The 17500-nt window shown below is 35.7% G+C and overlaps 1 protein-coding gene across 9 annotated transcripts in view; it reads right to left on the bottom strand.

Annotated features, from left to right (window-relative positions):
- Positions 1 to 17500, bottom strand: part of Foxp2 (forkhead box P2) — a 259198-nt gene that overhangs the window by 57820 nt on the left and 183878 nt on the right. For 3 of the 9 annotated variants that reach the window (XM_013019924.1, XM_013019921.1, XM_013019929.1), the window contains 3 exons: positions 12992 to 13129; positions 11400 to 11594; positions 9683 to 9860 (listed from right to left, as the gene is read on the bottom strand). In XM_013019924.1, the coding sequence (XP_012875378.1) occupies positions 9683 to 9860; positions 11400 to 11594; positions 12992 to 13129 (511 nt within the window). Of the gene's footprint in view, positions 1 to 9675; positions 9861 to 10922; positions 10930 to 11399; positions 11613 to 11771; positions 11813 to 12990; positions 13130 to 17500 lie in introns of all 9 variants that reach the window. The other 6 variants (XM_013019928.1, XM_013019927.1, XM_013019923.1 and 3 more) reach the window with 5 other exon arrangements.

Raw genomic sequence — 17500 nt, forward strand, 5'->3', positions numbered from 1 at the left:
GCGCTGTAGCTCAAGTGGTAGAGCGCTCGCCTTGAGCTGAAGAGCTGGACAGTGCCCAGGCCCAGAGTTCAAGCCCCACGACCGACAAAAAAAAAAAAAAAAAAAAGTTGAATTAAATGGTGTTCCATGAAATGTAATCTTCAAAACACTGTTAACCCAAGTAGTCTGTAGGTCTCTAAGTTGGAGGACACATGTGTATAAATCGTCTAGTGACAAAGAAACTTAAATCCTAATGATTTCAATGTGTTCCAAACATGTTTGGCGAACACCTCCACAAACTCATTTCAATTACATGAATTTATATCAGGTTCATATAGCCTTTATAAATTAATATTAACCACATGATCTGTACTTTACACCCCTCTTCAAACTACAGGCTTCCTATTGATATTCTTCTGTCACCTTACCAAATTTCTGAAACACATTTCCAAAAGTGAACATCGATTTCTAGAACTTTCTATCCCCTTTATGTCCTGTTGCAGTCGTCTCCACCTGTTTTATTTACATATGTGCACTGTTCCTCTTGTGCCAAATGTGGCTTTATATGCTTTCCCCATGATAACTAACACATCCCACCCAACCCATTTTGTATTATGTATTTTTGCTTTTTTAAAATAAGTTTTGAATTGTGTTGTACAGAGGGGTTACAGTTACATGAGCAAGGTAATGAGTACATTTCTTATCAAGCATTGTTGCCTCCTCCTTTGATTTTCCCCTACCATCCCTTTCCTCCCATCTCTACAACTACACTCTCTCCCCCCGACCTAAATTGTACAGTTTATTTTTCAACATAGTGTCTTGTACATCTCATTATTGCAATGGGTCAACCTTTATCCCTATTTAAACAATTTGTTTTTTCCCTTCCCCTCCACAAATTATACCAACATCATATACAGAGAAAACAGGGGTTATACCATGGGGGAGGGTCACACAAAGCAACAAAAAAATCACATGATGCCTCATAAGTACATTAGAAACAATAGCAAGAAAGAAATATTTTAATGATACTGTTATCAATAGCAATGCTTTCTGTTTATGATTATACACAAGTCATACAAGCAGATGGTGAAGTACAGGCTAGTCATCACTGGTGTCACTCCATCTCAGGACCTCTTCATCCCTGGCTTCCTTGTCTAAAAGTTCAACTTCTCCCATTTCCTCCAACATTTGCTTTCCTTTTCCTGGTCCTTCTATTTATTATCCTCCCCCCTCTTTGGTACTCATTTATCTGTAGTTTACTTATTTATTATCTACATGTACAAAATGCTTGTCTTATGAGGGCAGGGATCCTCGGTGCATACTAATCCTGGAAGGATTTCCAATTTGGTCAGAACCCAGTTGTCCTAGCAAATGTACTGTCTGAGTATAGTTTGTTGGAATATTGCAGAGAAAGAGTCAAGCTTTATCTTAAGAGGATTCATTTTCTCTTAGTAACTCACTTTAGCAATATATATACATATATATATATGTATATATATTTACATGTAAACTAGTTCTAAAATTCTTTGTAATTATGTTAGTGGAAAACTCTATGACTACAGAAAATTGGAAAGCCCTATTATGTTTTTAAGGGATGATTTTGGCTTGTTCTTATAGGGGTAGGGAATTTTCAGCCTGTCTATAAAGCCCTCAAATCATCTGGAAAGTGATAAAAATTTTCTTCTCCTATGTTGCCTGGGTTTCTCATCCTTTTGAGAATGTAATTTTCATGGGAGTTGAGTGAATAAAAGGATGTATCCTTAATCAAAATTCATGGGATACCACAAAGAAAGCAATGTAATAACTATTCTTTAATCTGTTGTTCAGAGTTTGTAGGTAACTGTAAGATGGCAAGAACTGTGCCAGGAATTAATGGCAATTTGATCATTCATATCTAGGTTTACCATCTGTGGAGTACCCTAAGCTTAAAATTTTCAATGGTATGATTTATTATTCAATGTCACATTAGCACTTTTTTTAAACTAAAAAATATTCTTTCAAGCCAGGGACCCAGTGGCTCACACTTATAATCCTAGCTATTCAGGATGCTGAGATTTGAGGGTCATGGTTCAAAGCCAACCTGAGCAGGAAAGCCCATGGAACTCTTATCTCCAATAAACTACTCAAAAAATGCAAGAAGTAGAGCTGTGGCTCAAATAGGGAGTGCTAACCTTGAGCAAAAGAAACTCAAGGACAGTGCCAGGTCCTGAGTTCAAGCCCTAGGACTGGCACAAGCTTGCGTGCACACGTGCACACACATAGACACACACACACACACACACACACTCTCTCTCTCTCTCTCTCTGTTTTTTACATTTTTATGTCTAGTGATTTTTAAATATTATATTATTTATAAGTAATGATGAACAACAAGCCTACTGTGAATTTCTAACTAAGTGTTGTTTAGTGATTCCTCTGCCTTTATTACTTTCATAGAAGTATTTGCATCACATGTTTTTTTTTTGTTAAAACAACTTGATACTGAACAATTTGAACTGAGATATTACCATGTACTTTCCAGTTTTCATCTTAGCTTTTATATTTGAAAAAGCAGTGTACCCATGTCCAAAATAATCATATCACTCACAAGAGAATGCATTGCAAAGGTAAATTTCCACTCCACCCCTGACAGTCTCTAATTCTTCTCTCCAGAAGAGAGCTAGTTTCTGGAACATCTACCAGTCTGTGTTTATTATCTGTCAAACCAAATAAATTGTTGATCTACATTTTTCTTTCTTTCTTTCCTTCCTTCTTTCTTTCTTTCCTTCCTTCTTTCTTTCTTTCTTTTTTGGTCTGGTCGTGGGGCCTGAACTCTGGGCCTGGGCGCTGTCCCTCAGCTCCTCAGCTCAAGGCTAGCGCTCTACCACTTGAGCCACAGAGCCACTTCCAGTTTTCTAGTGGTTTATTGAAAGTAAGAGTCTCAGAGTCTCACAGAATTTCTTGCCTGGGCTGGCTTTGAACTGTGATCCTCAGATCTTAGCCTCCTGAGTAGCTAGTATTACAGGTGTGAGCCACCAACACCCGACTTGATCTACATTTTTCTAGAGGACCAACATCAGTCATTAATAAAATCTATCTTTAATATGTATCTAGTGACAGGTATTTGTTTTGTCCAAATGTCAAATAAAGAGCAGTAAAAATAAGTATATGTTTAAAACCAATAACAACAACAAATATCTCCATCAATAAGCAAACTTAACTTCTGAAAGGAAACTTAACTCTGGTTTTGGAGGGGAATAACCAAGAGTAAATGAGGGAAGGCATGACACAATGCTTGATAAGAAATGTACTTATTATCTTGCTCATGAAATTGTTACCCCTCTGTACAGTATTTTCACAATTAAAAAATGGAAAAAAAAGAAATGTGCTCAATACCTGACATGTAACTATAACTCCTCTGTACATCAACTTTCCAATAAAAATAAAAATTAAAAAAATAAACATGTTCTGTGATTTTACTACTAAAATATTTATATGTTGCTATTTTTCTTTCTGTTTTCTTTCTTCATTTTTTGGTTGCTAAGTATAAACTAAGGACCTCACACTTGGTAGGCTGGTACTCTACCATTTGAGTCATACCTCCTGTCAGTTCAGTTTTAGTAATTTTTCAAGTAGGGTAGCATGTTTTGGCCTGTGAAAGCCCCAGACTATGACCCTCCTACCTACAGCATCTCATGGAGGTGGGATAAAAAGTGAACTCCATTTTGTCCTGACTGACTTGAGCTGTGATCCTCTAGATTTTCACCTCCTCAAGAGCTGAGATTATAAATGTGAACTACTCTACTTAGCCCTAGGCTGCATTTTTACATTTAAAATTTTATTTTTAAGGTTTTCCATCATGATATTTTAATGTGGCAAGCTTACATTAGCTTTTGAGTTTTCCTGTTAATATACAAATATTAGCAAATAGAATTTTTGTGTATATGTGTGTGCATATAAATGTGTGTGTATGTGTGAGTGTTGGTACTAGAGTTTAGACTTAGGATTTTGTGCTTGCTAGGCAGGTGCTCTAGCAATTGAGCCGTGGCCCAGCTCTCTTTTGAGTTTGTTTGTTTTTTTTTGTATTCTGTCTCTGCTATTCTCCTATATAATTGGAATTACAAAAATTCACTATTAAACCTAGATTGCTGGTTGAAATTGTTGATGACTAACCTTAATTAATGGTCCTCTCTCTGATTCCTGATTTTCCAATAGTGCTTGGCTCAAACAGAACTTTTCAATAAACTTATAAACTAAGTGAATTAAACCTGTTTTAGACTGAAGGAATAGCTAAGTGGTAGAGCACAAGTACAAGAAAAAAAAGAAAAGAAAAGAAAAAAAATCCATTTCAATGTTATTCATTTTGTTTCTTTTTTTTTTTTTTTTTGGTCATGGGGCCTGAACTCTGGGCCTGGGCACTGTCCCTCAGCTTTCAGCTCAAGGCTAGTGCTCTACCACTTGAGCCACAGTGCCACTTCTGGCTTTTTCTGCTCATGTGGTGCAGAGGAATTGAACCCAGGGCTTCGTGGATGCAAGGCAAGCGCTCTACCACTGAGCCACCTTCCCAGCCCGTTCATTTTGTTTCTTTAGCCAATTGTATTTTATAAAAATTATGATTGAATCAAAGCCTTTCTTATTTACATTTTCTCAAAAACTCATTGAATATAATTTTGATATTTCTCTATGTATCTAATTATTTACAAGTTAGTTTCTATACATAAATTTAAATTAATTTATAGGCAACTTCTTAGAGTTTTATTCTACCAACTATTCAAACTCTTAAATTTCATCCCAGTGATGGAGTTTCAGTATATTTCAAACCCCAAAGAACATTTTTTCTTTCCATGTTATCAATCTAAAACTTTATGGCATTTGAATAACAATTCTAAATGATGCTCATTGTGCATCTTGCTGGTATTATACCATAGTTCAATAAAATGCTTATCTATGAAAATGCATGAGCACTGAATAAGTAAACACCTGAGCTGGTGAAGTAGACAGTTAGCTATTAGACTTCCATAAGCAGAGCATGAGATAAAAGATGAATAACTTTTTGGGCTGAACATGGAGGACAAAAACTATCTTCAGCACATTCCTCAGTCAGAAAGATCATTATTTTGCTTCATAATTTTTCATTTTCTGTATAATATGACAGCTCTGATCTCCAGTTCAACAGGGTGCTTGCTCAAAATAGTAGGGACAGACCCGCATTGGTTGCTCAGGCCTATAATCCTAAACACTCAAGAGGTCTGATGATTGGGATCAGAAGCTAGCCTGGGCAGGAGAGTCTGTGAGACTCTTATATCCAATTAACCACAGAAAAGCCAAAAGTGGAGCTGTGGCTCAAGTGATAGAGCACCAGCCTTAAGCATAAAAGCTCAGGTACAGTAAACAGGCCCTGAGTTCAAGCCCCAGGAACAGAACAAAAATATAACAAAAAATAGTATTGACTAAAGTCCACAATTCCATATTTGGTTTTTCAGATTGATAATATTGATGTCACCGTCTAAGTAAATTGTAAGTCCAAAAATATGGAAAACATTGGGGTGAAATATAATCTTCCCCAATATACATCAGTCTACATTCCGTTCTTTTATGTTTCAAGACACCTGGTGGATGTCTGAAACTGCACTCAGCACTAATGTACTATCTTTTCCATCTCAACTAAGTCCACTGCATGTATTGCATGCAATTTGGGATGTGAAGGAAAAAGTAGCACAATCTCTTTCAAAATTTCATAGGTAGAAGATAAGTTTCAGCAACCACAGTATATTTTTTTCTTCCTGTATTAAGAACTCTTAATAACACTCTCTTTCCACTTACAGGGGACACCTAGCTTTTCTGTTGCATACCTGAATTTTTATACCATGACTCTCATGTTTGGAGGGCATTATTAGGGAATGGTAATTTCCTAAATAATACCCAGGTAATCCCTGGGAGCATGTATAGTATAGACATGCTGAACCATGGGATGGTTCATATCCCAGACGGGCTGGATAAGGATGTCATGAGATTTCATCAAGCTAACTAAAATGAAAAGCAATCATCAATTCATGAGGGTTCTAAAAATTTTTTATTTAAAATATTTGGACCACTGTTAGTTGCAGGTAAGTATTTCAGAAGTGGAGACCGAAGTCACTAACTTGAGTTACTTCTTACTAAACATACTACACTATGTATGCATTTATCACCAGTATATTCCTTGAGACTGATTTTTAAATCCATCTGATTTGTCTTTTGTGTACATCTTGTGCCACTGTATATGTCAACTATTTGTATATATAAAAACATACTTAATTAGCCAGTTTTTATTACAATTCAATATTATAGAAATATTCATATTGACCTACAATCTTTATTTTTGCAATAATTTATGTAAAAATGATAAAATACATATATAGTGTAACTTTCTGTTTTTGTTGGTCATGGGACTTGAATTCTGGGCCTTGTGCTGTCCCTCAGCTCTTCAGCTCAAGGCAAGCAATTTACCACTTGAGCCACAACGCCACTTCCAGTTTTCTGGTGGATTATTGGAGATGAGAGTCTCATGGACTTTTCTGCCTGGGCTGGCCTTGAACTGTGATCCTCAGATCTCAGCCTCATGAACAGCTAGGCTTACAGGAGCGAGCCACCAGTGCCCTACTATATATAACTTTCAAGAAACATTTCTATCATCTGCTATCCTATAGAAATGATATAATTTTATCGCTGATATTTAAATAAAATTTTATATAATTTAAGATTAGAAGGGTGGGTGAATACAGTTATAATATTTAACCAGAGGGGATGGTAAGGTTAGGGAGAGGGAAGAATCAGCCAGCAAAGCACTGTAACATTATAGTAATCTCTCAGTATCTGAGGGAATTAGCTTTAGCATGACCCATTATTCAAAATCTGAAGGGCTGGATTCTATCGTTATGTAAAATGGGGGTGTATTTGAATATATCCAACATATATCTTTCCATATACTTTAAATCACTTATGGATTATTTATAATATTAAATGTAAAGCATATATATATATAAACAGTTGCTATGCTGTATAGGGAATAATAATTAAAAGATGAAAACATTTATAAATGTTCAGTACAGTTACAATTTTAATTTTCTTTTATTTTTATTCATAATTGAGTGAACTATATACATGGAATCTACTAATGCATACCCACAGATATGGAAGATGGTGTATGTCCCTTTGCTGGGGCTGATCAATACATCTGACACATATTCTGTTGTATTTGACTGATAGGTACTCACAATGATACTTTCTTCATTCAGTCATCTAAATGGTATAAAACACAGTGATGACTCTAGTTTGTGTCAGTTCCATGGCACAAACACAACAGTGTTCAGGGAACCAACTAATGCTATGCAGTTAGCTTTTTGTTTTGTTTTGCTTTGTTTTTTCCTACTACTGGTGTTTGAATTCAAACTCTTGTGCTTACAAGGCAAGTAATCTACTCCTGACCCACATCCTCATCCTATGGGTTTCTTTTAGTCATGGACAATAAACCCAGAACTCTAAGCAAGTGCTATACTTCTTGAGCTATGCTCCCAGCCTCCAACTGAAGAATTAACTCTTTCTTTACTGAACTGCATTTCTTTACCTTTTAACAGAAACATGTTTCAGTGATTTCAACTATCTTATCTAAGGTATGAATTTTCTTTTTAATATGGTGGCACATTCTTGTAACCCAATATTTAGAAAGCATGAGGCAGGAAGATCTTGCTTTTTTTAAGGGCAACTTGGAGTACATTTTATATATATATGGAGTTCATTATATATACGTATATATATATATATATATATATATATATATATACACACACACACATGTATATATGTAAAAACTTTCTATTTAAAGTTTGTTTTCAGATATAATTTCTCTTCCTAAATGTTCTGCATCTGTGTACAATCTCTTTTATGTCAATGGACGGTAAAAACAGAGGGAAAGAGAAAAGAGATGCTATCGCCAGAAATTTTTTTAAAAATCATTCTAAGGCTGTCAGAATGGCTAAATTACAGATTTTTTGATGAGCTTTTTCTTGCTTATTTTGGAAAAAATTAATTTAATAAATGTAGTTTAAACAAGTTACATCATGCTACTAATTATACCCATTTTAAACTTTCTTGAAATAGCTTTAAAAATTAAGATTATAGAAATTTTGCTTCAATGAGAGTCTCAGTGATTCAGGTCATTAGATTCAAAATACAAATTTCATTTAAACTTTACTACAAAAATAATCAATGCATTTCTATAGTTTCATTAAGAAAGCCATGCTCATACTGAATCAACAGCCAACCAACTCTTCTTTTTCTCTTGCTTAATTTATTCAAAAATTGTATTTATTTTCCCCTTGAATAATAATTGGTGAACAGAACATTTTTTTAACAGTTTTCTGCCTTGATTATTGATTATTTATTTTTTGCTGCTAAACTTCATTTTTTAGAATGCCTAGGAGTCTCTTGGTCAGATGACCTGGAAGACAGGAAGTTCACATGAAAGGGGGATGTCTAGGAAAAACAAACCATGAGACAGGGGTGTGACAAATAAAAAGAAATAGGTTCATCACACTATTCTTAATTTCATGTCCCACCAAATATTGATCATGTATATTTTTAAACTTACATTTTGAGGGGTCTAACTTGCTATATTTACTTGTTCTTGCTTTTCTATACTGTGTCAAAAAGTCAGAATTGTATTGAGAAAATACTGCTATAATGTGAATAACATGATGAATTTGAATTAAAATTTACTTGGCCTAATAAATTTCATTCCAACGAAATCTAAATACAAATGAGCATATCCTTTAGTGAAGTTTAATGACAGAATTTTTATTTTTACAGAGAATTTAGTGGCCATTTGTTTACTATTATTTTTCTATTTTACTTGAATTTCTTTTTTAAAATTCTTTTTCTATTTTACTTGAATTTCTTTTTTAAAAGTTAAGAATTATGCCTGTGTATAATAGTATATAATAACATTGGAGTATACACTGTTTCCTGTAGGCAAAAACAAATTAGAATATAAGAAACTTTTTTTTTCTTTTGTTTTCTGGAACTCAGGGCCACTCTGCTCTCCCTTAGTTTTTTCAGTTAAGGCTGGCACTTGACCATTTTTGCCAGGCCTTTAACTGGGATCCTCAGATTTCAGCTTCCTCAGTAGCTAAGGTTATAGGCATGAGTCACCTTATATGCATAGGCAATGCTACTTTAGAGAAAATAAGGATAATCTATCCATGTGTCATAGGATGGAATGTCATAAAGCATGATGTAGGGGTCTGCACTGTACATACATTTAATGTTTTACATATGGAAATTTCAGTGTGACAAACTTTTATCAGTTGTTTCTCAAATTATCATGATCAGCTCACCCATATTTAATGGAATGCTATTAGTCTCTCCAGTAATCCAATTTCTTGTCCATCCTCCAGTATATTCCCTCATATTTATGTTGTCTGGCATCAGCATCCCAGCACTTACATATTAACTTATAGATGTACATTTAATACCTAACAGAGATTTACTGCACACTTGAAGAAGACAATGTGAGATTAAATTTCTTCATTATACTCTCCAGAAAATGGACCATGCCACTCTGTTAACATTCATGTTTTAAATATAAACTGAAGGCCACAGAAAACAAAATTACTCAGGCTATGCAATACAGGTCGGAAGTACAAGACTGGAAAGGAATTGTGCACAAAGTTTGATAGCTACTTACCTTGAGGCAGTGATTGGACAGGAAGGGCTGCCTGGCCAGGTGGAATGGAGATGAGTCCCTGCCGCTGTAGGCTCAGCAGGTGCTGCTGCTGCTGCAATTGTTGCATCTGGATGAGCTGCTGCTGGAAGACAAGCTGCTGTGCTGCCAACTGCTGCTGCTGCTGCTGTTGCTGCTGCTGCTGGCATTGGACATAAAAAACAAAAGCCCAAGCCAGTCAAAGCAGAGATCATGTGCCCCATAAACCCACCACTCTTATACAGAGAAATATACACTCTATCCATTCCTTATGAGTTTCTGGTCCACCTATAGTCAAAGTTCTGGGACAGAAATGTGAACAAGTTCTAGATGTTCAGTTGCCATTTTTTTAAAGTAAATAGTGACAAGGAACCATGGAATTTGCACTAAGGGTACACAACAATCTCTGAAGAGCATATATAACAGAGTCACATTTTAAAACTCAGTGTATAGTAGATAATAATAAAAAGTGTTTGGACAAAAAGAATATCACGTTCTAGGAACTTCCAACTTCCATCATATTCTCTTTGTTTTGTTTCCCATTGAACAAGTCTAATCTGCAGAGATCCATGCATGTGGTCTCTGGTGATCTATTAGTAAACTGGGAAGTAGCCTTCACAGGACAGCCCTGTTAGCTCTCTTCCCTCTCCACTCTTGTTGGAATATATTAAAGGCAAAATTATGTGCCAGGCAAAAAAAAGTGCCTTATTATAAAGAAAAGAATAACTTCCAATTTTGTGAGGCATTACAAGATGAACCAGAGTTCTTTGGACTCGGGAGGGTAGAAGATGGCAGTCACACTTCAAAGGAGGACAAGCTGTTGTGGAAGACCTTTTCTTTTTAGTTTGGGGAGAAGAGAAACTTCTGATGCGCTCACTGGAAAACAGACTGCATAATGGAGCAAGTCATGTGGATTGCCCAAAGCCTCCGGAGAAATAAGGGAGTGATTTCTATTCTGTAGTTGATGGCTGTCTGAAATTCTATTCACAAATCCAAACAGAAACAAAGCCTCAGGAGGTCAGAACTGTTTCCTGTACGTTTGCATAATGGGCGGCTTGAAGACAACAGCTCTGATACCTGCTGATCAATTTAACTACTTCAACATGTTTTGTTTGTGTTATGTTTATATTTGATGCTGTTTGCTGACAAGTGCAAGCTAGGCCTGAGAAGCCAGCTTGTCAGTTTGATTTATGAGCATATCAAACTGTAAGTTTCCACTCGCCACTCCAAAGCTACAGAGCAGTTCATTAATCAGGGGCCTGTGACTTTGAAATCTGTTCTCAACCTGTGTCTCCCTTCGTTTCTCCCTTCCCCCTAATAATGGGATATATTTGCATGCATGTTCTCTCAGCTGTACCACTGAGGAAAAAAATAAAAAAAAAAGGTTCCTTCACCAACTTAGCTTCTCAGTGAATACAAGATAATCAGTACTTTGTCCACCACATGGCTAGCTCTTTGTAGCCTGTGATTCATTAGTGACTATTAGAAGAGCAGCACTGGATTGTGGCTCTTAAGTCCCATGCTACAAAAGAGGCATGCAGGAGAGCTTCCTTGTCACTGTTATTAAGCTCAGCAAAAATATATAACACTGCAACTTTGACAAGCAGGAGCCTTGTTACAGGAAGACCTTAGACAATCCCTGACTCTCTAAGTCCCTTGCCAGCTCATATGATTACACACCAGTGAGACAACTGGATCCTACCTCTTTTGCTTGCTTTCCAGGATGTGGCGGTGGCGGGGGTGGCTGTTGCTGCTGCTGCTGCTGTTGCTGCTGCTGCTGTTGCTGCTGCTGTTGCTGCTGCTGCTGTTGCTGCTGCTGCTGTTGCTGCTGCTGCTGCTGCAAAAGCTGAAGATGTAACTGCTCTTGCTGTTTCTTGTAAAACTCTTGTAGTTGTTGCTGAATAAACCATTTTGACTTTAATAAATAAAGGCAAAAGTTTCATGTATTATAAATCTCCTAAACTCTGCTAGACTGGCACAGGGTAGAGGAGCCATATGATCCACCTCACCAAAAGAGAAAGAGTCAGAACTACCTATAATTCCCTTCCTCCCACTGCCACACTGCCCCTCCCACCAAAGCAGGTCTGACATTTGCCAATCCAGAAGTTAAAAATTACGAAACAACTTGAAAAGTGTATGTTGGGAGGTCAAGGGCAGAGGGGTGGATGGGTGAAGAGAGAAGGGCAAGGTGGGAGAATCTTGAAAAATTGAGGGGAAGGGTTGTTTTTGGGAGGGATGGGTAAGAATGACAAAAGGGGTGACATTAATCATGATGCATGGTACTTAGGAACTGGTTTGTGGAATGGTATAACCCTTTTGTATTACCACTTAAAGATAATAAAAAACATAAACAAAAGGTGTTGTAGAAAGCTTTATCCCAAAAAGTCAGAGCCAATAAATACTTCATTCTTTCATTTGAAGTTCTATTGGCACAGAAAAATAACATGCATCTGGATAAAATGTTTGCTCCATAAAACCAGGTGGTTCAGTATTTTTTAGAAAAATAATTTAATACATCAAAATATAATTATCTAGCTTATAATCATCATCAAAGAGGATAGCAAAATATGTAACCCTGTAAGAAGTCAGATAAAGTATAATGTATTTTCAATGACAAGTAAGAATATAATATGAAGCCAACTTTAGATACATTCAAAGCTCTGATAAGTTCCTATGAAAACAATATATTTATTATTCAATAAAGATGTTTCATGGATTTGTGGCTTAGTCATCTAACTTTAGGTTAAGATCAATTCTTCCTTCCTTAAATAATCAGAACATTCTGGAAAAGAAAATGTAGGATATTTTTCTCATGTTAACAAAGTGATCACTTCACTATAACCCATTTGTCTATCACCTTTATAATAATTTTTAAATAGGTAAAATTAAAAAAAAACAAAGTGGTCATTTTGCATTTCCTATTTATATGAACTCAAAGCAGTGCTAAAGTGATAAGCATTTTAAAAGGAAGAACTAAGTGGCCAGTGTGGTTGTACTTTTATTGACAAGCATACAAATCAAATGTACCTGAGAATTTGAATATTAACATACTGATTTGTTCCACTTTCAAACTACACCTCTCCCTGTTGACTCTGAACTTACTACCTGACTTAATAGAAGACTCAGAAACTTAAATTTCCTTATGTAGCATAATTAAAATGTTTATAATGTTCCAACATGCTGGCGGGTGGTGCCTTTAAATGGATTCTGAGTTGTCCCATCGTCCCACAGTGTACTCAACAGTGCGCATGTGCTGGGCCATGCGCGAACACCAAAGCAGGTAACCCACATTACCTGCTGCAGCATGACTGCCTGCTGCTGCTGGAGGAGGGCTTGGAGCTGCTGAGGAGACAGGACTTGCTGCTGCAGGATCTGCTGCATCTGCTGAGGGGTGATCACCTGGGGGGTCATCATGGCCACAGACACAGGCACCTTTGCCAGGGAGAAAAAGACAGAGACATTGTAAGCAATACCCAGTCGACTTCCTAACTGTACTACATCTCTCTCGCTACATCTCTCCTTCAGCATGTGACACAGGACAGCATTTAACTACTTAACAATCATGTGAAAGTAGCATATTACTTATAGCTTTCCAGAGGCATTGGATTTCATCAGACTCCAAGTATATGTACCACACTTTTTGTGCATTAGGCAAAGTGTTTGTGCATTGGCTAATGTGGTTAAAGATTAACAATTTCATTTCAGTGTTCTCGGAATTGCATTGCTGATCATCTTATCAAAACTGCTGAAAGTGAAAGCCTTTTGAAATTTTTTAAGGTTATAATTTCAAATGAATAATATGAATTAAACAACTGTAAATAATATAAATATATGAATAACTATCTGCTATCTTAACCAGTTAAAACGAATGTGTAGAATTTAGTTAAATAATACACCACCATCTTCAAAAACTTTGTAGCTGGATATATTAGAAAATATGTGTGGAAACAAAGGTTAACACATGAGCACCTGCAATAATTCATATAGATGGCTTCAGTCCATAAATATATAGACAGAAATAGCTACCTATCTATTTTTGAAGTAAAGAATAATAATTGTAGTATTCTAGTTTCTTCTTGAACTATGTTTTGATTTTTAATAACTTATACCAGAAAGTTCAGAAACATAAGCTAACACAAAGGTTAATCAGTAAATTAAAGAAAAAAATGTTTTTTAATTACCTTTCTTATTTTCTTTAGCTAAAAGTTTTAAGAATGAAAGAGGCAAAGAGTGAAAAAGGTGGCCTGGAAAGAAAAAAAAATATGAAAACACAGAATAAGGAATTGTGGGAGAACACACTAGAAAGAGAAAGGCTATGAAGAAGTAGAAGGATGCAAGAGCAAAGGCACAGAAAAGCCTGAAGAGCAAATCCATTCAGTTCAAGCAATACTTAAGGCACGGTCACACTAAGCAGCATGTAATAACAAAACCTAGGCACTCACCAAGTTTGTAACCTTTGAAAAATTAGGAAACACAATTTACTGTTACTATATATAAAATCAGGTATTTATGTACATAACTACTTTAGAAAAATTATGAGATAAAATAAGGGTAAACAAAGGAGGAGGCTGCAATTCTTGGTAAGAAATGTACGCATTATCCCGCCCATGTAATTGTAACCCCTCTGTACAGTCTGTTCACAAATAAAATAAAATAAAATTTAAAAAATAAAAAAATAAATGTGCCTTTGTAAATAGAAAAATATTAAAAGATATGGTTCATACTTTATCTCAACTGCTGTTTTAAATGCAGTTCAAAATTTTCTAGATTGGCACTTGTAAAGAAATAAGAAATTAATAATGGAAAAGAGAAAAAAGGAAAGAAGGAAGGAAGGAAAGCAGGAAAGAAGGAAGGAAGGGAGAGAAGGAGGGAGGGAGAGAAGGAGAGAGGAAGGCAAGCAATCAAGTAAAGGGTGGATTACTTCTTGTCCCTCAAAACAAAACATAATATAAGTCTTCATATTTAACAATGAGAAAAAATGATCTTTGCCCCATGTTTACCAGTTGAAATGCAGATCATGTCAGTCTAATTTTGTTACATAAGAAAGAAGTGTATGACAGAAAAGAACTCAATGATTTAAAAACTATTTCTGTTTTATCTAAGATATAATGAATATACAAGCTATTATATTTTAATTGATCTTAATAAAAAGTAATCTGAAATGTGTGTTCTCAAATGAGCTGGGTATGATGGCTCATACTTGTAGTCTTTGCTTTTGAGAAGGTTGGGACAAGGATTGCCACACAACAGGACACATTTGTCTGTAAAAACAACAAATCAGCAGCAAAATGATGGCAGTTTACTTAAAATGTGTTATCTGATAAAGAATGATTAGGTAGTTTACAAAAATGCGCTTATCTAGAAAATGCCCCTTCCTCAAAGCAGACACACTGAAAACATTACAGGATGGAATAGGAGAAATTCTAGGGCTCCTTGGCACAGGCCGAAATTTTCTTAATAAAGACCCAGAAACACAACAAATCAAAGAAAGGTTGGACAACTGGGATTGCATGAATCTTCAGCACTTCTGCATGGCAAAGGACATAGCTAACAAGATCAACAGAAAGCCCACGGATTGGGAGAAGATCTTCACTAGCCATACAATGGACAAGGGTCTTATATCTAAAATATACTTGGAACTCAAAAACTTAAATCCCCCAACAGCAAATCCTCAAAGAAACAACTGACTGATAAATAAGTAGGCTAAAGACTTACAGAGAAACTTCTCTGAAGAGGAAAAAAGGATGGCCAATAGACACATGAAGAAATGCTCAACCTCCCTAGCCATAAAAGAGATACCACCTCACCCCAATTAGAATGGCTATAATCAAGAAATCTAATAACAACAGATGCTGGAGGGGATGTGGACAGAAGGGAATCCTACTGCGTTGTTGGTGGGAGTGTCAACTTGTTCAACCACTTTGGAAAGCAGTATGGAGGTTCCTCAAAAGACTCAAGATAGAGCTCCCCTATGACCCAGCAATCCCACTTTTGGGCATTTACCCAGCCCATCACAAACAAGGCTATACTAAAGTTACCAGCGCAAGTATGTTTGTTGTAGGATTATCCACCATAGCTAAGATATGGAACCAACCCAGATGCCCCTCAGTAGATGAATGGATCAAGAAAGTGTGGCATATATACATACACACACACACACACACACACACACACACACACACACACACACAAAATGGAATTCTATGCCTCCGTCAGAAAGAATGACATTGCCCCATTTGCTAGGAAATGGAAATGGCAAAAATAGGCCCAAAGAAACTTAGATCTCATGGTTTCCCTTATGTGTGATAACTAGTATATGTCTAGAAGCAGAAAATGTTAAGAGCTATGTACATATGACCATATAAGATGATGCTAAGTGAAATGAACCCCAAGATAGGGACACAAGTGGTTTTGTCTTTCTTGCTATTGTTTTTAATGTATTTATAATGTACTATGTGATTTTTTTTAAAATTTCTTTGGTATGTTCTTCTCCCAAGGTACAGCCCCTGTTTTCACTGTATTTGACTCCAGTGCCCTGCATCTTGTATTGACATTTTTCTAATTTGGGGAGGGGAAGGAAAATAACAAAAGACTTAAATAAAGATACAGGTTGACCCATTGTAACAATGAGATGTACAAGACACTACGTTGAAAACTAACTTTACAACTTTGGCTGGGGCAGGGTTGGGAGGAGTTGGGGAGGTGGGGTGGGAAGCGATGGTAGGGGAAAAACAAAGGAGGAGGTAACAATGCTCTGTAGGAAATGTATTCATTACCTCACTCATGTAACTGTAACCCTTCTGTACAGTATTTCTACAATAAAAATATACATAAAAAAGAAAATGCCTCTTCCTCCAACATATAGCATATATTCTCCTCAAATGATAATTTAAATAAAAATACAGAGAAAAACAAACATTAAATTTCAGAAAAAGTGTCAATCTAGACAAAATAAAAGACAAATCTATACAGTAATTATACAATAATTATATATATATATAAATATGCATCTATATAGTATACACAGATATATAGATATAGATAGATAGATACATAGATACATAGATAGATATAGATATACATATCTTTAACCAAGTTTATCATTTGGTGAGAATCTTGGCATAAGTTTCAACTAACAACCCCTTGTCATTTTTCGGTGTATGTGGTGTTTTCACTTATTTTTATGCTATAAGTAAATGTATTTAATGGGAAATATTCACAAGTGAATTTCATAGGAAAAGTTCTATGAATGGAGGCATATATATATATATATATATATATATATATATATATATATATATAATATCACTGTGGTTTGGTGATGTAATGACTGATTTGGGACTTGGTATACATCAGAGTTAATCAATTCTGTCTTTACATCCTTTAGAGTCCATTAGGCTTTTCACTATGTACTGCTGGTTACTTTAAATCTTAGAATGGCTTATGAGTCCCTTGAAGGCTGTGGGTATGACATATATATGTTATGCACATATATGTACACATATATGTATGTTTATATATATGATATATATGTATATATAACTATCTCATGGCAATCCTAATACATATGTGTTCACATGCATGTAATCATTTTCAAATTTTAAGAAGATTCTTGCCTTCTGTTTTGGAAATTCACAACTAAGTGAACTTACTCTCCACTTAAATTCATATTAAGCATATAGGTAGGAAAACACAGGCACACTTTAAGGGGATGTCCATCTATAGACAAGTCAACCCTTATCTAAATTCACACATGTAAGCTCATACACACATCCACACAAAGCAATACTAAGACAAACACTA

The sequence above is a fragment of the Dipodomys ordii genome, unplaced genomic scaffold (genome assembly GCF_000151885.1).
Source record: "Dipodomys ordii isolate 6190 unplaced genomic scaffold, Dord_2.0 Scaffold48, whole genome shotgun sequence".
NCBI lineage: Eukaryota > Metazoa > Chordata > Mammalia > Rodentia > Heteromyidae > Dipodomys > Dipodomys ordii.